Source organism: Pelophylax lessonae, assembly GCF_965119305.1.
Source record: "Pelophylax lessonae genome assembly, chromosome: 3".
NCBI classification, from domain to species: domain Eukaryota; kingdom Metazoa; phylum Chordata; class Amphibia; order Anura; family Ranidae; genus Pelophylax; species Pelophylax lessonae.
The window spans coordinates 97,840,563-97,862,198 of NC_138770.1; the positions used below are offsets into that span (position 1 = coordinate 97,840,563).

Sequence of the window (21,636 nt, forward strand, 5' to 3'; positions counted from 1 at the left end):
TTTTCTCTCTCTTTTTTTTTTTTTTTTCTTTTCCCCCTCTGGTCTTTTATATTGGACTTTTCTAAAGTAATTCCCAAATGTGGCACAAGTAATTTGTAAGGGGCTGCAATGAGCACATATGTGGAAGTGTTATACAAAGTGTTAATACAAAGTTGTAATATCGTTGGGGGGGGGGGGGATAGTGTTATGTAATGTGTCTCCAGGCCATGCCTGTCTCCTGAAGCATGTCCTCAATCTTCAACAACACCTTTACTTATTACAGCCAGACATTTATAATAATAATTCATTTATATTAATAATTCCTTAATTTACACAGCAATTTGCTTATTATACATTCACATTAGTCCCTTCCCTAAAAGGAGAATATAATCTTAAAGTCCCTAACACACACACAAAACCAGTGTACCTGGGGGAAACTCACGCAAATTCCATGCAGATGGTGTCCTGGCTGGGATTTGAACCAAGACGTGCCACAAGGCAGAAATGCTAACCACTAAGCCACTGTGCTGCCCATACCAAGTGTGCAGTCTCAGAGTATCTCCTGTTACAATTCTTATTCTCTGACTGTTTTCTGTAGCTTCTCTGAATATCATGTGCGGCCCTTTGGTGATGTCACGGGCCACACTTGAGGCTCCCTATATCAAGTAAATTAGCCATCTCTGGTTTAGATATGCTTAAAGAAAATAAGCCCTATGGCCACTAGATGGCGAAAGTCCCATGTAATGCATTGTGTGTTACACAAACCTCCCATTGAATGCCATACTGCACACTGCCGGGGGTTTTATTTTCTGGCTCTTGGAGTTTCCCTGTAAATCCTGGCTTGTGCTACTAACACACAGTCTGATCACAGATACTAATGTGAGCCAAAAGTGTGTAGACAGAGAATATACTTTGTTACGCTTAGTGCTAAGACACTGAAAAAGAGTCTGTGCAGCAGCCCCACAGGAGAGCGTATTGTTGTGTGAGAAGTGATATTAATGACAAGCATCTCTGTTTATAACTAGTATGGGCGGCGCTGAAGCTGTCAAACCTGAGGGGACCTCTTGACTAAGGGTCACCATCAGACAAAGCTAAAGAAGAGGACAAATATACATCTTTCATAAGAGTGGGCTGTTTTTAATTGTATTGCGGTGAATTGTCTAGTGCACATACACCTACCTTGCTTGTTCTGTATTGACATGCCACTTACCATTTACTACAATTGTGAGAGGTCTTCATATGCCCTGTACTAGCTGTGATCACTTGTGTCCTGGCACCTCAAACCTTTTGGTTGGCAAAGAAATATCCTACCCACCCATCATGGCAGTTAATGAGCTCAAACAAGCTTATGGCTACAGTTTAGCCTTTGGATTTCTGCTAATGGCAATCTGGGTGGCTGTAAGCCTGATGACTTCTATGGCAGCCAGAAGCATTGGGGGTTTAAAGCGGAGTTCCACTCAAAAGTGGAACTTCCGCTTATCTGTCTGTCCGGTACCACATTTGGCACCTTTCGGGGGGGGGGTACCTATTTTTGACAGGTACTCTGTCCCCACTTTAGGTCAGACTGCGGCAAGGTACATCAGAAGTTCCAGAAGTTCGGCTCCCTCCTCCTTCCTCTGCTTTTGGGCCAGTAAGAAAGCGCAGCTCGCTTTGCGCATGCGCAAAAGGGACCCGACCGTGAAACCTAAAGGCTTCACTGCCGGGTTCCCTTACCGGCAATGGCAGCGGTAAACATCGACTGCGGTGCCAACATGGCTAGACCCCAGGACAAGTAAGTGTCCTAGTATTAAAAGTCAGCATCTACAGTATATGTAGCTGCTGACTTAAAATTTTTGGAGGGGGGGCGGCACACCGCTTTAATGTTCTTTTTGTTGGTAAATTAGGAAAGGAGCTATACACATTTGATATATTTAATATTCCATTTGCAGTGCCGCTTTTAATCAAATTCTGAAGGAGGGACAGGGGAGAGTGACTGTATGCAGGGCAGGGAAGACTCTTTCAATCATATCCTGGAAAAAAGGTTAGGGTAGTAGCTTTGTATGCAGGCCGTTAGACCTACTTTTTTTTTTCCATTTTTGTAAAAATATATTTCTTTATTGAAAGAATAAATACACCAAAGTGTACAATATAAATACAGAACAAGACAATCTGTGACTTGGCTGTGGCAGAGATATAGTTAGTGAATATACACTATATTACCAATAGTATTGGGACGCCTGCCTTTACACATGAACGTTAATGGCATCCCAGTCTTCGTCCGTAGGGTTCAATATTGAGTTGGCCCACCCTTTGCAGCCATAACAGCTTCAACTCTTCTGGGAAGGCTGTCCACAAGGTTTAGGAGTGTGTCTATGGGAATGTGTGACCATTCTTCCGGAGGTCAGGCACTGATGTTGGACGAGATGGCCTGGTTTGTAGTCTCCACTCTAATTCATCCCAAAGGTGTTCTATCTTCTATAGAACATGTTCTATGTTCTATTTATCTAAGTTGAGGTCAGGACTCTGTGCAGGCCAGTCAAATTCCTCCACCCCAAACTCACTCATCCATGTCTTTATGGACCTTGCTTTGTGCACTGGTGGGGTCATCCCCAAACTGTTCCCACAAAGTTGGGAGCATGAAATTGTCTAAAATGTCTTGGTATGCTGAAGCCTTAAGAGTTCCCTTCACTGGAACTAAGGGGCCAAGCCCAACCCCTGAAAAACAATCCCACACCATAACCCCCCCCCCCCACCAAATGATTTGGACCACTTCACATAGCAAGGTGCATACAGACATGGATGAGCGAGTTTGGGGTGGAGGAACTTGACTGTCCTGCACAGAGTCCTGACCTCAACCCTCATAGAACACCTTTGGGTTGAATTAGAGCAGAGACTGCGAGCCAGGACTTCTCGTCTAACATCAGTGCCTGACCTCACAAATACGTTTCTGGAAGAAACACTCCTAAACCTTGTGGACAGCCTTCCCAGAAGAGTTGAAGCTGTTACAGTTGCAAAGGGTGGACCAACTCAATATTGAACCCTACGGACTAAGACTGGGATGTCAGTAAAGTTCATGTGCGTGTAAAGGCAGGCGTCCCAATACTTTTGGTAATATAGTGTATATCTGCAGCGGTAGGTTTACATTTACAGAAGTTAGATCATCATTGAATATAAGCATGAGAAAATGGACTGTCAGGGTACTGGGCATTCAAAGAGAGGGCATCATTACAGTGTATCAAACATACACTAAAAAGGCAGGATATTAGAATACCCTTTATCTTGAGTCTCTCATCACTCGACATCCATTTTAAAATGGGAAGTTCCTTTTACAAACAGACAGTTCCTATGTTGATGCAGATACAATATCTCTAATCCATTGTTACTGTACATCAGGGGTAATGAATTAAAATTCAAGGAGGTCCGTCGCTAAAATTTTCTTTGGGCCGAGGTCCGAATCTGAAGTCTGTGCTATGACTCAGAAAGATGGGCAATACAAAACGTGTCCATCAGCCTTGCTCTTAACATAAAATGTGCCCATCAGAGTGCCCCTTAACATAAAATTTGCCCATCAGCGTGCCCCCTAACATAAAATGTGTCCATCAGCGTGACCCTTAGCATAAAATTTGCCCATCAGCGTGCCCCCTAGCATAAAATGTGCCCATCAGCGTGACCCTTAGCATAAAATTTGCCCATCAGCGTGCCCCCTAGCATAAAATGTGCCCATCGGCGTGACCCTTAGCATACAATTTGCCCATCAGCGTGCCTCTTAACATAAAATATGCCCATCAGCGTGACCCTTAACATAAAATAAGGGGAACGCTGATGGGCACATTTTATGTTAGGGGGCACTTTGATGGGCACATTTTATGTTAGGGGGCATTCTGATGGGCACATTTTATGTTAGGGGGCACTTTGATGGGCACATTTTATGTTAGGGGGCATTCTGATGGGCACATTTTATGTTAGGGAGCATTCTGATGGGCACATTTTATGTTAGGGGCATTCTGATGGGCACATTTTATGTTAGGGGGCATTCTGATGGGCACATTTTATGTTGGGGGCATTCTGATGGGCACATTTTATGTTAGGGGGCACTCTAATAGGAACATTTTATGTTAAGGGGCACGCTGATGGGCAAAACAAAACGTGTCCATCAGCGTTGCTCTTAACATTAAATATGCCCATTAGAGTACCCCTTAACATAAAATATATCCATTAGAGTGCCCCTTAAGATAAAATATGCCCATTAGAGTGCCCCTTAACATAAAATTTGACCATGAGGGTGACCCCTAACATAAAATAAGGCGCATGCTGATGGGCACATTTTATGTTAGGGGGCACTCTAATAGGCATATTTTATTTTATGGGGCACTCTAATGGACACAAATGTGTGCCCCTTAACAAAATATGCCCATCAGTCTGCATTTTATAAAAATGTGCCCCACATACCTTTCGGAGCGGAAAATGCGGGAGCCAGGAGCAGCGAACATCAGGGGGGCAGGGCGTGCATGTGATGTCACGCCCCAGCTCACGGATAGGCTGAGTGTGAGAGTCAGGAGCCGCAGTTAGGAGCAGGGGGGCGGGGCCCGCACGTGACGTCACGCCCCAACTCGCGGCTGGCTAGGAGGGAGCCGAAGAAAGAAGCAGGGGGCGGGGCGCACACACGGAATGTCACTGGTTGCTGGGACACCCGCGGTCCCAGCAAACCAATGCCTACTTACAGTGGCGGCCTGACGGGTCCGGGCGGAAGCATCGTGCGGGCCGCTCCTGGACCGCGGGCCGCCATTTAGTGACGGCTGCTGTACATCTTAAATTATTTAACCATGGCTTCCATCTGACTTCGAATATTTTCTTCGTCGAACTTATAGTAGCCATAATTTTTTCCATCTCACATTGTTGATTAAGTAATTCAACCGTACTTTCTGGGAGTTCCATCTTCTTGTAATTAAAAGTTTTGCCGCTAATAAAAGATGTATAATAACTACTCGGTACTTAGGGAGAATCTCATGTATATTTAAATGAAGAATCGCCATCTCTGGGCTAATTACAATGTTATCGTAATGATAAAGTGACCAAATGAGGAGAGTCAGCGAGGTTAGGGCAAGTAGAGCGTCTGGACAATGAACAAGTCACTAAGGTCTCTGAGCAAAAAAAGTGGGAGTGACAATTACACACAGGTGCTTGCTTGTTGTAACCAGCGGTCCCATATTAAATTATTAAGCACAAAAGAACAAGAGAGAGCGCACCAGCCTTGTGCGTTTTTCAAGATAGTTTATTTAGATTTAAAAAGTGATATACTCACAAAGCATGCCAGAACAACCAGACCAGATAGCGCTCCTCTTGTATGACCAAGCAGGTGTCCCAGAGTTCTGCAGACACTAACGTTTTTCGAGGGCTTCCCCTATTTCTCAGAGCTAAAAATCTGTCTGTCACTGAATGTTGTAATGGAAATTGGAGTGCTGCTCAAAGCTAAGAGATGAGTCTATTCCCCTCAGGTATTTAGAGATAGGGGTGCAGGCATGTGTATTCACTTATCCTCCAGTGATGAATGCATTGTCTATGAAGGAGCCACACTCCCAGCCGAAACCACAGTGTGGATGTGGATATATAAGGACTTCAGACAGCTCTCCTTCGAAGACCAGACCCCTTTGACACGTTTCACCCCTCCCACTGGGGCTTAGTCATAGAGGTAAACTCTGACTAAGCCCCTAGCAGGTGGGGCGAAACGCATAGGGGGGCATGGGCTACAATGGAGAGCTGTCTGAGACCCTTTCATATCCATATCCACATCTTCAGTGCAGTCGAGCTGGGAGTGTGGCTCCCTCATGGACAATGTTACTGAATGTTATTCTATACTGAGTACCGCAGGCTAAGCCCCACCTTCACTTTTTGGGGGCTGGGTTATATTCATTAATAGAAGCCTTATATTGTGGTAAGGTCTAAACCTTGGTCAATAAAGGCTGCAGAAGTCTTATTCAGGCAAGGGAAAAAATACAATGAAGTTTAAATCTTTCTATGCCTTTTGAAATTACAAAAACAATACTGTGGTGCAAACACCAATATCCTATTACTCCACAGGCACCTATGTCTCCATCTTGTGCTGCCACCCCAGCCACACTGCAGGGTACTAGCTCATCTCTATGCAGGGAACATTCCCATTAGATATACGTAGAGAGACATCCTCTATGAAGATATATTTGTTTTTGTAGGGTAGAGAAGCACTGGACCCACTTTTATTAAAAACCATACAGGAGGGGCAGGGGAGTGGTTTCTGTATGCAGGGCTTGGGAGCTGTCTGCCATGGAGCACTGGCAAAAGTCCCAGCTGGCAGTGTGCACATAAGGGTGGCTAGGCTTAGGCCCTGCAAAGCTTCATAGCCACTTTATAGTAGGGAATCAAAGACAGAGATTGGAATGGTTGTATTTGCAGAAATGATAGCCACCCAAAGTTGCCTGTTCATAGTCTTGCTAGATTCACACTATGCAACCCACAAGAATCCTCACAGGTGCTGCTGCAAATCCTCCTGCAGGATGCGTTTATAGAGCTCCACTTGTGTTGAGAAAAAAAGCTTTCCCCTCTGGGTGATCTATGTACATTTAACAAATTTTGTTGCGGATTTCTACCTTTTGTTATTCTGAAGAAATGTTGGTCTGTGTTTATGTGCAAAGTGAATCTGTATGGGAGTAGTTTTATAATTATCAATCAGCTGCTGCACCTGCAGGGTTCTAATGAGGAAAGTGTCAGGGTCTGAATCCCTGTAGACATGATTTCCCTTTGGGAGTATCTCACCAAGAATGACATTTGTGTTGCAGGGGATGCCCAAAACCTGACTTGTATCTTAGTGCAGACTTCTGTGAAAATCAGTAAGCCAATCACACAAGCAGGAAATGTCATTTCTGCGGGGGTCTTCTGTACACCAACTGTGTACAGAACATCTCCATGTAGCTATATTGCATTGCCATTTACAGAAAATTACAGAACTGCAGGTAAAAAGGAAAGGTAATTTTTAATAACATTCAATTACAATATGACTTGTGTCCCAATTGTAAACACTATATTTTTATTTGCTAATTTTTCTTTTCATGAGAGTGGAGTTACAATCTTCCCGACAATGCTATAGCAGAATGACGGCTACAGCGTGGTTGCACATTTTCGGGAGGATGTCTATTGATGTCCCCCCAGAACCCTTCCCCTGCCGCACGCATTGGGCATGCTCCATTGTATAACGTAATTTTTATTGGTTTTTCCAACAGTGATAATAACAATGATAGTACAAATAGTAAGGCAACATACAAATGTTTCAGAAAGGACATAAATGTAACAACAGCCACCTAAAGGTATGCATGTATCGTCATCATTTGTGCACTATTAGTTCCAGGAGATCAAGTGTATCAGTCTACCCATGCCTTCCATTGTTTGTCAAATAGATTGGAGGAGGTTTTCCTAGAGGCCGGTCATTTTTCATACTGATAGTTAAGATTAACCTGAGCTACCACTTCGGACGGGTTTGGGGAGTTATCATCTTTCCAGTGCCTGGCTATAACCAGTTTTGCTGTTGAGAATACGTGGATCGTGATTGCCCTATAGATGCTGGGCATTGGCCACGGTGCATGAACGCTCTGTCCTTCAATCACAGCTCATCACATGTAAACAAATGCCAGTTATTACCATTTTCTTTTCTCAGCGCTGTCACTGTCTGAGGAAAGGAAAGCTGATAACCGGCTTTCCTGTGACAGGTCACATTTACACTGATAATCATGGCACTGATCATCAGTGCAGCCTCAACAGTGCCTTGGTGAAGCCTTATCACCGCGCACATCAATGAAGAAAAAAAAAATATTATTTACAAAATTTTATTTAAAAAAAATGAAGAAACTTTTTGGGTTTTTTTTTTTTTTTTCATTTGTTTACCAAAAAAATATGTATCTGTCTTAAATGTCATATGGGTACAGTGTTGCATGACCACGCAATTGTCATTCAAGTACTTACCTGAGCCCCCTTTTTATCCACCAATGTCCACAAGTGCCTCAGCCATCCGGGACTCTCTCTCCTGATTGGCTGAGACTCAGCAGTGGCTCCATTGGCTCTGGCTGCTGTCAATCAAACTCAGCCAATCAGGAGAGAGAGGAGAGGGGCCAAACAGCAGCTTCATGTCTGATTGGACACCCAAAGCTGCAGCTTGGCTCGGGTGCCCCCATAGCAAGCGGCTTGCTCTGGGGTTGCTCAACAGGAGGAAGGGGCCAGGAGCTCCAGCAGGAACCCAGGAAGAAGAGCATCGTGGCTGCTCTGTGCAAAACCAGCAGCACAGAGGAGGTAAGTATAACATGTTTGTTATTTTTATAGAAAAAAAATGAGACTTTACAATCGCTTTAAGTCATGGGGGGGCTGTCTTGAAAGCAGAACACAGTGATTACTGCTAGTGCCTATAGCCACCAGCAGTAACCACATGTAAAAAATCCGACAGGCTGATTTTACCCAAGTTGATCGATGGATCAACTTCAGTACAATCAGCCTGCCTATAGATGGATCGAACCATCAGCCGGTTCCCACTCAAATGGCCGAAATTCGTTCCTTGTATGGCCACTTTTAGGAACAAGTTAAAGTGGTTGTTAAGCCACTACTGTAAAATAATCAAATCCCCTCTGTAATATAACACTAAGTGCTCCTGTGCCCGTCTTATAGAAAAAATATGCTATCTGTACCTATATCACAGCGACTCCCAGCGATCAGCTGATTCCTAGCCTCTTCTCTGCACGGCTGACAGCTCCAGGGAAGAGAGGAAGAGAGAGCCGAGCGGTCACGTGATCGCTGGAAGCCGCTGTGATATAGGTACAGTTTAGCATGTTTTTTCTTTAAGACAGGCACAGGAGTGTTATAATACAGAGGGGATAGGATTCATTTTTAATAAATATGAGAGCAGCAGGAGTGGAGGGGCGGGCACTGACACAGCAGACAGGGAGGGGGGAGGAAGACACAGGAGGCAGGAAGGGGAGGGGGGAGAAGGACACAGCAGACAGGCAGGGAGGGGAGGGGGGAGAAGGACACAGGAGGCAGGGAGGGGAGGGGAGGACACAGGAGGAGGGGAGGGGAGGGGAGAGGAGAACACAGAAGACAGGGAGGGGAGGGGGCAGGAGGACACAGGAGACAGGCAGGGAGGGGAGGGGGGAGAAGGACACAGGAGGCAGGGAGGGGAGGGGAGGACACAGGAGGAGGGGAGGGGAGAGGAGAACACAGAAGACAGGGAGGGGAGGGGGCAGGAGGACACAGGAGACAGGCAGGGAGGGGAGGGGGAAGGAGGACACATGAGGCAGGGAGGGGAGGGGGGAGGAGGACACAGCAGGGAGGGGAGGGTGGAGGAGGACACAGGAGGCAGGGAGGGGAGGTGGGGGAGGACACAGGAGGCGGGGAGGAGGACACAGGAGGCAGGGAGGTAGGGGAGGGGGAAGGCGGACACAGCAGACAGGCAGGGAGGGGAGGGGGGAGGAGGACACAGGAGGCAGGGAGGGGAGGTGGGGGGAGGACACAGGAGGCAGGGAGGGGGGAGGAGGAGGCAGGGAGGGGAGGGGGAAGGCGGACACAGCAGACATGCAGGGAGGGGAGGGGGGAGGAGGACACAGAGAGCAGGGCTGCTGATGACGGAGGCACGTACACTGACCACTGTGTCAGAGCTTAGCAGCCATGATGCACCCCGGTCAGTGTACAGAGGGGAGGGTAGAAACTGGCAGGATCATCTAGGTTTTTTTTAGGTGATATGGGAGGGGGGGGGGGGCAAATGATGCAGCACAAGCACTGTGCTGTAAAACATGCTTAAAGAGGAAGTAAACCCTCCTCTACAACTTGTACCTATAGGTAAGCCTATGATAAGGCTATGATAACATGCACCGTTTAGGAGATATTTACCTTACATGCCGCCAGTGACGTCACTGGCGCATACACTCTGAAGGAACGGCCGATCGTGCCGTTCCTTCAGAGCCCCGTGCCGTGACTGTCGGCTCCAATCAGATGGCCGGATGCCACGATCCCGAAAGACGGGCGACTGGACATGTCGCCCGTCATAGAGGTGAGTGAGCGGCACGGCGGGGGCTCGTTCTAAGGTAAGTATTGCATAATGAGCTAGTATGCGATGCATACTAGCTCATTATGTCTTTCTCTTGCAGGGTGTAAAAAAACAAACGAGTTTACAACCTCTTTAAGGGAACAGGATCTTTTTTTTTTTTTTCTTTCTTTCTTTTTAGGGTAACAAATGCTTTAAATGTCACCCCTGTTTCTGGATAACAGCAAAAAAGGCTGCAGATATCACACCAGTCATCATCTGCAGGGCTGACTAGAACTAAACTAAGTTCTGTAAGTATAAGGCACCTGTGTCAGTGGATTTTTATTTACTTCAAGTTGCTTTTGTAATCCCATACAAGCCTGTAGAAAAAAGCTCTCTTGAAGCAGGTCAGAAGGGCCGATGCAGGCCAATGCACTTGTTAGTGAATTCTGAATGATTTTAGAAGCATTTCAAATTGATGTAACCGACACAAACCTGAAGCTCATTGACACAGGCCTTACAGTCCTTTGTAAAAGATCTCTGCCTTTTGCAATAACATTCTTGCTCTTCTTTCCACAGGAGTTACTCCTCATTGATGAAGTCAGAAAACATGTCTTCCAATCAGGTTAGTGAGCTCAAGAATAACTCAAAACAGTTTGGGATTCGCTGATTTATAAGGTTGATCAGATAATATGAAAGTGATAAGTTTACCTGCTGTAACTTTTTTTGTTACACCCATGTTACAGTACAGCACCTGCCTGCACTCCCCTCCTCCCCAAAAATAAAGTCCCCCAAAATTTTTTAAAAATGGTCAGTGCCGGTTCACACTGATGCGGCTGCGGCGATCGCATGTAATGTTGGAGCGCACTGCTCCTCCATTACATGCGATCGGCTGTGCGGTGCGAGTTTAGCCATACACTTTGGCTAAATTCGCACCGCACCAGCAGCAAAGACGCACAGGACCCTTTTTTGCAGCCGCATCAGGATCAGATTGCACAGCGGTTCACACTTGTGCGATCCGATCCTGTGCGAACTGCAAGATCGCACTGCGATATGCGATCAAACTGGGGGTGTCGTTAAGATTACATTGACACCCCCAGCATATCGCATATGGCAGTGTGAACTGCCGGGGGTGCGTTTGCGATGCGGGAACAGGTTGCGAATTCGCAGCCTTCCCGCATCGCATAAGTGTGAACCGGGACTCAATGTACCTTGCTAAGTAGGAAGTATAAATAAAAAGTTGGGATGTTGTGTACAATCTACATAAAAACAGAATGCAACCATTTGCAAATTGCGTAAAAATAATGTTTAATTCACAATAGAAATTTAAAATGTTTTAACTGAGAAAATGTATAATTTTAAGAAAAAAATAAGGTAATTTTGAAATTTATGGCAACACCTCTTCAAAAAATAATTTGAAAAGGAAAATTGTTCCATATACTTATTAAAAAGTTCCCTGTTCTCTTTGTATTGCTTCCTTTGTGTAAAATCCCTGGTGTTCCTGCCAGTCCCCCAGCTTTCCTGTTAAAAGCTAACCACACTAAGCGTGATAGCACAGCGTGGTCAGTTAGTTTTCTGGCTGTGCTGAGAACTCAGCCTCCTCTCCTCCAATGATCAGACATCTTCTGACACCTACCCCAGAGCAGCCTGTCACTAGGAAGTGTGCTGCTGTTTTTCCACCCCTACCTTCATGAGATCTTTGGGCAGCTGAGGGAATGTTGTTACATCACTTGTAAAAAAAGGAAAAGAAAAGTATTTAAAATGATATATATATATATATATATATATATATATATATATATATGCACAAATGTTTTGCCTTTCATTCTGAAGTGTGAATGTTAAGTTGTCTTACAAGTTGAGGGTGTTCATATACTTGAACTCTGGATGCAAATACTTTCATTCACATGTATTCTTCAATAGCCACAAAGTATTCACTTTTTACCAAATGCCTTTGTAAACCCAGATATTATCTTAAAATATTAGCAGACACCTCATCGCTGTGCAGAACATAGTCCGTAAACAAACTAGAGCTATGGACGGGGCCTAGATGGCCCCACCCTCCACAGCAGTGGATGCCAATGAGCTGAAGGGGCCTCAAAGGTGTACCTTGACATCACCAAAGGGCCGCACATAATGTTAAATATACACTATATTGTCAAAAGTATTGGGACGCCTTCCTTTACATATGAACTTTAATGGCAGCCCAGTCTTAGTCCGTAGGGTTCAATATTGAGTTGGCCCACTCTTTGCATCTATAAACCCTCAACTCTTCTGGGAAGGCTGACCACAAGGTTTAGGAGTGTGTCTATGGGAATGTTTGACCATTCTTCCAGAAGCGCATTTGTGAGGTCAGGCACTGATGTGGACAAGAAGGCCTAGCTTGCAGTCTCCGCTCTAATTCATCACAAAGCTGTTCTATCGGGTTGCAGGCCAGTCAAGTTCCTCCAACCCAAATTTGCTAATCCATGTCTTTATGGACCTTGCTTTGTGCACTGGTATATGGTGGAGGGGGGATTATGGCGTGGGGTTGTTTTTCAGGGGTTGGGCTTGGCCCCTTAGTTTTAGTGAAGGGAACTCTTAAGGCATTAGCTTACCAAGACATTTTGGTCAATTTCATGCTCCCAACTTTGTGGGAACAGTTTGGGGATGACCCCTTCCTGTTCCAACATGACTGCGCACCAGTGCACAAAGCAATGTCCATAAAGACATGTATGAATGAGTTTGGGGTGGAGGAACTTGACTGGCCTGCACAGAGTCCTGACCTCAACCCGATAGAACACCTTTGGGATGAATTAGAGTGCAGACTGCGAGCCAGGCCTTCTCATCCAACATCAGTGCCTGACCTCACAAATGCGCTTCTGGAAGAATGGTCAAACATTCCCATAGACACTCCTAAACCTTGTGGACAGCCTTCCCAGCAGAGTTGAAGCTGTTATAGCTGCAAAGGGTGGGCCACCTCAATATTGAACCCTACTGACTAAGACTGGGTTGCCACTAAAGTTCATGTGCTTGTAAAGCCAGGCTTCTCAATACAGTAAAACCTTGGATTGCGAGCCGGAAACATGCTTGTAATCCAAAGCACTAGTATATCAAAGCAAATTTCCCCATAAGAAATAATAGAACCTCAGATGATTCATTCCACAGCCATTTATTCATAAATCCTTCAGTTTATAGTCGATATAAAAAGATTATAGCAATGTGATAGGTTGTGTAACCATAAAATGTCCATCCACAAATAGCGCCTCCACAAGGGGGTCAGAAGCAAAATCCAGCAGGAGCTTCAAAGTATAAAAGAGAAGAGAGGCGCCTCTAAGTGTAGAAATATGGTTACAATTAATGAAGGTTCAACATTTAGCAATTCACATGGTTGATGAATGAAACAGGCACATCTAAGTATGCAGGCTTCTGGGGTAAAGCTGTCCACATCATAGACCATCAACGTCATCCCTTCCACGCTGCTCTTTGAGTGCTTCAAGCCTCGCTTTCAGATCGCTCTACTGCAGGGTAGTCTTCCCGGTCACATCTGAAGACTGACAGCAGTGAGAGCCGGCAGTGCAGAGGACGGTCTACGTGGACAGCTTTACCTCAGGTACCTGCATACTTAGATGTGCCCCTTTTAATCATCAACCATGTGAGTTGCTAAATGTAACTATATTGCTAAACTTAGAGGTGCCTCTCTTCTCTTTTATACTCAGATGTGACATGACGCTACTTGTATATCCAGACATTGCTTGTTTATCAAGTCAAAATTTATTTAAAAATTTTGCTTGTCTTGCAAAATGCTCTCAAACCAAGTTACTCTCAATCCAAGGTTTTACTGTACTTTTGACAATATAGTGTATGTAATGCTTGGGAGGACTGCCAGAAACTGCAGACATAATAGAGGAAATGAGGGCCAGAGAGTGTGGACATGCTACATGTTTGCCTGGGGATATGCTACAGAAGACAATACGAAACTGGGCACATGTTACATGATGCTAGTAGAGATCAATTCTATTACCCTAATCAATGTTCCTACTACAGACAGCTGAGGGCCGCACATCATATACCAGAGGGCCCTCGGGCCACAGGTTGGACACCAGGGCTCTACGGGCTTCTTGTAGAAAACTACAGTGGGAAAATAGACTCCTTCCCTATCCAATATGGAACAATTGTGTCCCATATCTTGATAGCAGCTAGATGAAATATAACTTCTGCATGGAAAACCTCCAAGGCGCTCAATATATCAGAAGTCATAAGCAGGGTTCATGCTCACTTCTGATACGAGAGGTTCCTAGCAATTAACAATCAAGGCATGAAATCCTTTCAGAACAAGTGGAAAGTTTGGGATGAGATATACAAATAATCGGATGTATAATGTTCCCCTAGAATAATGCGAGTATTAAGAGTATGGTGTAGGTCAACCCTTTTCTGACTAGCGCAGATAGAGAATTACACGTTATATTGTTTTAGTTTCTACTAGGGATGCACCGAATATTCGGCGGCCGAACATTATTTGGCCGAAAATAGAGAAAATAGCACTTTCGGTGTTCGGCCGAATAAGTCAAAAGGCCGAATAATTTTGAGCCGAACAATGTCAGCTTCCGCCCTGACCGCTCACCTTCCTCATTGCGGCTTGCGGCTCCCTTCTCACACGCCGCCGGTGTCCTGTCCGGCCGCGAGTAGGGGGTGTGACGTCACGCGCGCGTCCCGCCCCCTGCTCCTAACTGCGGCTCCTTCACACTAGGTCCACGCCCCGCCCCCCTGTTCGCGGCAAAATAAATGGAAAAAATGCGAAACACCGCGTTCGGTATTCGGCCTTCGGCCAAGCATTTCATTATTATTCGGCTTTGGCCAAGAATTTCATTTCGGTGTATCCCTAGTTCCTACCAGCTCAAATGACTGGAATGCTCCTTAATTAGCCTTATCGCCTAGTTCCTTTTCCGTTTTTTCTCTTTCATTTCCTCTTGTTTCCTCTTTTTCTTCTTTTTTTGTCTCTTCCTCTGGCTCTTTGTTCCTCTGCTTTATATTTATATGTATATATACCGTATCTCACAAAATGTAGTACACCCCTCACATTTTTTGTAAATTATATCTTTTCATGTGACAACACTGAAGAAATGACACTTTGCTACAATGTAAAGTAGTGAGTGTACAGCTTGTATAACGGTGTAAATTTGCTGTCCCCTCAAAATAACTCAACACACAGCCATTAATGTCAAAACCGCTGGCAACAAAAGTGAGTGCACCCCTAAGGTAAAATGTCCATATTGGGCCCAATTAGGCATTTTCCCTCCTTGGGGTCATGTGGCTCGTTAGTGTTACAAGGTCTCAGGTGTGAATGAAGAGCGGGTGTGTTAAATTTGATGTTATTGCTCTCACTCTCTCATACTGGTCACTGGAAGTTCAACATGACAACTCATGGCAAAGGACTCTCTGAGGATCTGGAAACAAAAATTGTTGCTCTACATAAAGATGGCCTAGGCTATAAGAAGATTTCCAAGACCCTGAAACTGAGCTGCAGCATGGTGGCCAACGAAACAGGTTCCACTCAGAACAGGCCTCGCCATGGTCGACCAAAGAAGTAGAGTGCACGTGCTCAGCGTCATATCCAAAGGTTGTCTTTGGGAAATAGATGTATGAGTGCTGCTAGCATTGCTGCAGAGGTTGAAGGGGTGGGGGGTCAGCCTGTCAGTGCTCAGACCATACGCTGCTCACTGCATCTAATTGGTCTGCATGGCTGTCATGCCAGAAGGAAGCCTCTTCCAAAGATGATGCACAAGAAAGCCCGCAAACAGTTTGCTGAAGACAAGCAGACTAAGGACATGGATTACTGGAACCATGTCCTGTGGTCTGATTAGACCAAGATAAACTTATTTAGTTCAGATGGTGTCAAGCGTGTGTGGCGGCAACCAGGTGAGAAGTACAAAGACAAGTGTGTCCTGCCTACAGTCAAGCATGGTGGTGGGAGTGTCATGGTCTGGGACTGCATGAGTGCTGCCGGCACTGGGGAGCTACAGTTCATTGAGGGATCCATGAATGCCAACATGTACTGTGACATACTTAAGCAGAGTGTGATCCCGTCCCTTCAGAGACTGGGCCGCAGGGCAGTATTCCAACATGATAACGACCCCAAACACACCTCCAAGACGACCACTGACTTACTAAAGAAGCGGAGGGTAAAGGTGATGGACTGGCCAAGCATGTCTCCAGACCTAAACCCTACTGAGCATCTGTGGGGCATCCTCAAACGGAAGGTGGAGGAGCGCAAGGTCTCTTAACATCCACCAGCTCCGTGATGTCATCATGGAGGAGTGGAAGAGGACTCCATTGGCAACCTGTGAAGCTCTGGTGAACTCTATGCCCAAGAGGGTTAAAGCAGTGCTGGAAAGTAATGGTGGCCACACAAAATATTGACACTTTTGGCCAAGTTTGGACATTTTCACTTAGGGGTGTACTCACTTTTGTTGCCAGCGGTTTCAACATTAATGACTGTGTTGAGTTATTTTGAGGGGACAGGAAATCTACACGGTTATACAAGCTGTACACTCACTACTTTTCATTGTAGCAAAGTGTCATTTCTTGAGTGTTGTCACATGAAAAGATATATATTAAAATATTTACAAAAATGTGAGGGGTGTACTCACTGTTGTGAGATACTGTAAAATATATATATATATATATATATATATATATATATATAGCTCATGTATATCGTTAAACCGGTACCGGCGTGTGCCTCATATGACATTTGTGAATGGCTACTTGTACTTGCATTCTACAAAACTTCAATAAAAACTATACAGATACAAGACCAATCAGAGGAGAGAGAGCAGCAGTGACCAGTCCTTATGACAAGAAGGAGGTAAAGTTTCACATTGGGTCACTGTACAGATCTGGAAGAAATACACAAAGCACACAGAGATTCTAGTAATAGTACACATGACTCTTATATTGAGACAATATTTACTGATTCTGTAGTTTAGAGTTAAATGTAATTGTTATTTAACCTCATTCCAGTTATATGTTCTTTCTAATCCCTGTACTTTATCTTCTGGCAGGATGGCAATGACTCTGACGAATTCATGTAACATGGTCCCATAGTGATGGGGGTCCTTTTTCTCAATGCAAAAATAACAGGAGGCTCTCTGTTAAATCTCCATCCAGCGTTTACTTACAGCTCCAGCCTGACTCATCAGCGGTGGCTTACATGGGATAGCGGGAACATCCACCCACCTTGAAATGGATTATGTCTGTTTCTCTAAACCTGTTCCGTTACCTGGAGGAGATGTGAGGATTTGGAGGAGTATCCCCCATCTGTGGAACAATACCGAGGTAGCCTGCAGGTTCGTTCAGAGCCAAAATGTTGCTCAAATCAGAAACTCATCTGCGCTCTAAGGAATGGCTGCTGTACAGGATAGACAATCCGCTCCCCGTCACCCCTACTACACTTAGCTGGGCTGTTCTTTTAAACTTTTTGTTTTTTCTCTCTGACAACCCTGAAGATCTCAGAAAAATAAGGAAATATTTTTATAGCTGTCGTTTGAATGCACAATTTTTTTTTTCTTTATTCACCGGGGGAACATCCCTGAAACCTGCAGACAATGACTCCCCTTTATCTTGCTCCATGCCATGCTTGGGTGCAGTCAGTAAGAAAGATGGGTATTAAAGTATGAATCGTGGAATATCCGTACTGTCTTTTTGTTTTATTTTACCGCATTTTAAAGGTCAAATCATGTCAAAACTTTTTTTTTTTTACTAGAAAATTACTCAAAACCCCCAAACATATATTTTTTAAGCAGAGGCCCTAGAGAGTAAAATGGTGGGTGTTGCAATTGTTTGTCACATTGTCTTTGTACAGCAGTTTTTTAAAGGCACTGCCTTTAAAAACGATGACATTGCACCAAGTAAATAGATACCTAACATGTCAAACTTTAAAATTGTGCACATTCATGGAACGGCTCCAAACCACAGTAATTAAAAATCTCCATAGCCGACGCTTTATATGCCTTTACAGTAGAGCTACACGACTCTGGATAAAATGAGAATAACAATTTTTTTTTTCTTAGAATAAAGGTCACGATTCTTGGCATAACTTTATCTTTCACATCATACAAAAAAATTGGGCTAACTTTACTGTTTAGTTTTTTTTTTTAATTCATTGAAGTGTATTTTTCCCCAAAAAATTGCTTTTGAAAGACCGCTGCGCAAACACAGTATGACATAAAATATTGCAACATCTGCCATTTTATTCTCTAGGGCAGTGGTTCTTAACCTTGTTGGAGGTACTGAACCCCACCAGCTTCATATGCGCATTCACCGAACCCTTCTTAATTGGAAAAATAAAATATGATTTTATGAGTCTAGTCTTGGCAGGGGCACTGCCAGAAAATAAGGTGTTGTTTACAGAACTGAATTAAACGTATCATACAAAGTAAAATGTACAGAGGTCAGTAGTATGTAGGGCAGCATACAGAGGTCAGTAGGCTGTAGGGCAGCGTACAGAGGTCAGTAGGCTGTAGGGCAGCGTACAGAGGTCAGTAGGCTGTAGGGCAGCGTACAGAGGTCAGTAGGCTGTAGGGCAGCGTACAGAGGTCAGTAGGCTGTAGGGCAGCGTACAGAGGTCAGTAGGCTGTAGGGCAGCGTACAGAGGTCAGTAGGCTGTAGGGCAGCGTACAGAGGTCAGTAGGCTGTAGGGCAGCGTACAGAGGTCAGTAGGCTGTAGGGCAGCATACAGAGGTCAGTAGGCTGTAGGGCAGCGTACAGAGGTCAGTAGGCTGTAGGGCAGCGTACAGAGGTCAGTAGGCTGTAGGGCAGTGTGCAGTAGTGAGTAGTTTGTAGGGCAATGTGCAGTGGCCAGTAGTTTGTAGGGTAGTGTACAGTGCTCAGTAGTTTGTAGGGTAGTGTACAGTGCTCAGTAGTTTGTAGGGTAGTGTACAGTGCTCAGTAGTTTGTAGGGCAGTGTAGCGAGGTCAGTAGCATGTAGGGCAGTGTATAGGGGTCAGTAGTTTTTAGGGTGGTGTAGAAAGGTCAGTAGGATGTAGGGCAGTGTACAGAGGCCAGTAGCATGTAGGGCAGTGTACAGAGGTCAGTAGGATGTAGGGCAGTGTAAAGAGGCCAGTAGCATGTAGGGCAGTGTATACAGGTCAGTTGATTGTAGGGAAGGATAGAGTGGTCAGTAGACTGAAGGACGGTGTTCTACAGAGAATAGGGCAGAGGACAGGAGTTGACAGGACAGAGGATAGGACAGTGTACAGGGATCAGTAAAGCCACACACCAGGGGGCTGGGAGGGCACACACCAGGGGAGGGTCAGGAGGGCACACACTGGGGGGGGGGGGGTCAGGAGGGCACAAACGGGGGGTTCTGAGGGCACACACCAGGGGGTTGGAAGGGCATACACAGGGGGGAGGGTCAGGAGGACACACACTGTGGGGGAGGGTAGTGAGGGCACACACCAGTGGAGTTTCAGGAGGCCACACACTGGGTGTCAGGAGGGCACACATCAGTGGTTGGGAGGGCACACACTGGGGGAGCCAGGAGGTCACACACTGGGGGGGGGTTGGGAAGGCATACCATGGGGTATCAGGAGGGCACACACTGGGGGGGGGGGGTTGGAGGGCATACCATGGGGTGTCAGGGGGGCACACACTTGGGGGGGGTTGGGAGGGAATTCCATGGGGTGTCAGGAGGACACACACTGGGGGGGAGGTGTTGGGAGGGCATACCATGGGGTATCAGGAGGGCACACACCAGGGGGCATTCACAATGCTTATTGAGCTAAATGAAAAGGACATGCATTTCCATTTGTCAGCTAACAGCACCTCTATGCTAAGCTGCAGTAACTCAGCAGACTTAGCATAGAGGCGCTTGCAAACTAATCCACCATGTAAAGCTAGCTGAGCCTACCTCCAGGAACATTCACTCGGCTCCCTCTGCTCAGCTGCTCACACTTCCCTCTTCCAGGCGGGCGCGATCTCCGTGGTCAGGTACATCCCCATCCCGCCCACTCAAGCAGCAAGCAGCCTGCAGGAGATAGGCTGGAAACCTGCTGGGGGAGGTACAGGGAGCAGAGCGTCAAGTGTCTATGTGTAATGGCTGTGAGTCATCCTGACCGCAGCTCTGATTTCCCGGGGGGGGGGGGGGGGGGTTGGCATCACAATCAGTAATATTTTCTCGGGGGGAGCAGTTGCCCCCCCGCCAAACCCCTGAGACTGACTCACCGAACCCCTGGGGCTCGATCGAACCCAGGTTAAGAACCACTGCTCTAGGGTCTCTGCTAAAAACATATTTAATAGGTTTGGGGGTTCTAATTATTTTCTAGCAAAAAATACTGAATTCAATGTTGATGCAACAAATATCAGAAAAAGGCTTAGTCTTTAAGTGGTTAAACTGCCCTCATTTGCAGACCAAAGTTCATCCCTTTGATCTAAAAGAACCAAATGATACAATGGGGTTTGTTTGCTAAAGCTAGAGAGGGCAAAATTAGTCACAATTCTGCAGAGAAAACAAAATTAGCTTCAAACCTCAGCTTGTTTAAGCTTTAGCAATAAAACCTGGAAGCTGATTGGTTTCTCTGCAGAATTGTGACTAATTTTGCCCTTTCTAGCTTTAGTAAATAAACTCCAATGCTTCATTTTATCTCAGCGCTGAGCAATGTTGTGATAAACTTTGCCGGCTGCCTTTTTTTGAGCAGAGAGCAGCTCTGCACTTGTTAAACATGAATCGTGGAAATGCCTGATTAAGATCGTGAGGGGGGGTTGAATCGAGATGGCGATTATTTTTAACGATTAATCACGCAGCTCTACTTTACAGGTTACCAGTTTAGAGTTACACAGGTGCTAGCATTATTGCTCTCGCTATAACGTTTGCCACAATACCTCACACGTGTGGTGAAAACACCTACATATGTGTGTTTGCCTTTGTGCGGGGGGACGGGGGTTTAGAAAAAAAAATGTGTGTGTTTGTGTGTGTATGTGTGTATATATATATATATATATATATCTATCTATCTATCTATCTATCTATCTATCTATCTATACATACATACATACATACATACATATGTGTACATATATATAGATAGATATACATATAGATGTATATAGATATATATACACATTATATATATATATATATATATATATATATATACATCTATAGATATATATCTATATATATATATATATATATATATATATATATATATATATATGTGTATGTATGTATGTATATTGTTTTTTATTTATACGTTGACAATTTTTTTTTTCAACTTTGCTATCACAAGGGATGAACAACATCCCCTGCAATAGCATGGGCAATGAGGGGTACTCTTTATTGAGACATCTGGCATCTATTAGACCCCCAGATCTCTCAAGATTGGTTTGATTTGATGCTTTCACAGGCTGGTAACGTCCTGTTTACATTAGATCCAAACTAGAAGTGACGAAATATTCGCTGCTTTCGGTTTCTTAGACCATAGAGAAGATTGGGAACATTCTGGTCCTTAGTCATCTATATGGTAAGCCAGCGGCTTCAGTACCGGGCTCCCTGGTGGGATGGGAGAGCCCCGGAATGTAGGACACAGGTGCTTCCATCTTCCCCCTGTCTTCCTTCTGGGTTTTATGTGTTCAGCCGCATGAATGGCCGGGCCACGATTATGTCA

General features: G+C 45.1%; 1 protein-coding gene across 1 annotated transcript in view; it reads left to right on the plus strand.

The window, feature by feature from the left end:
• The window catches only part of CCDC25 (coiled-coil domain containing 25), a 32,904-nt gene extending 15,242 nt beyond the window's left edge, over positions 1–17,662 (plus strand). Inside the window, exons 8-9 of the mRNA XM_082249658.1 lie at positions 10,571–10,616; positions 17,035–17,662. Coding sequence (XP_082105784.1) covers positions 10,571–10,616; positions 17,035–17,064 — 76 coding nt within the window. The 3' untranslated portion in view covers positions 17,065–17,662. The remainder of the gene's footprint in view (positions 1–10,570; positions 10,617–17,034) is intronic.
• Positions 17,663–21,636: the final 3,974 nt, after the last annotated feature.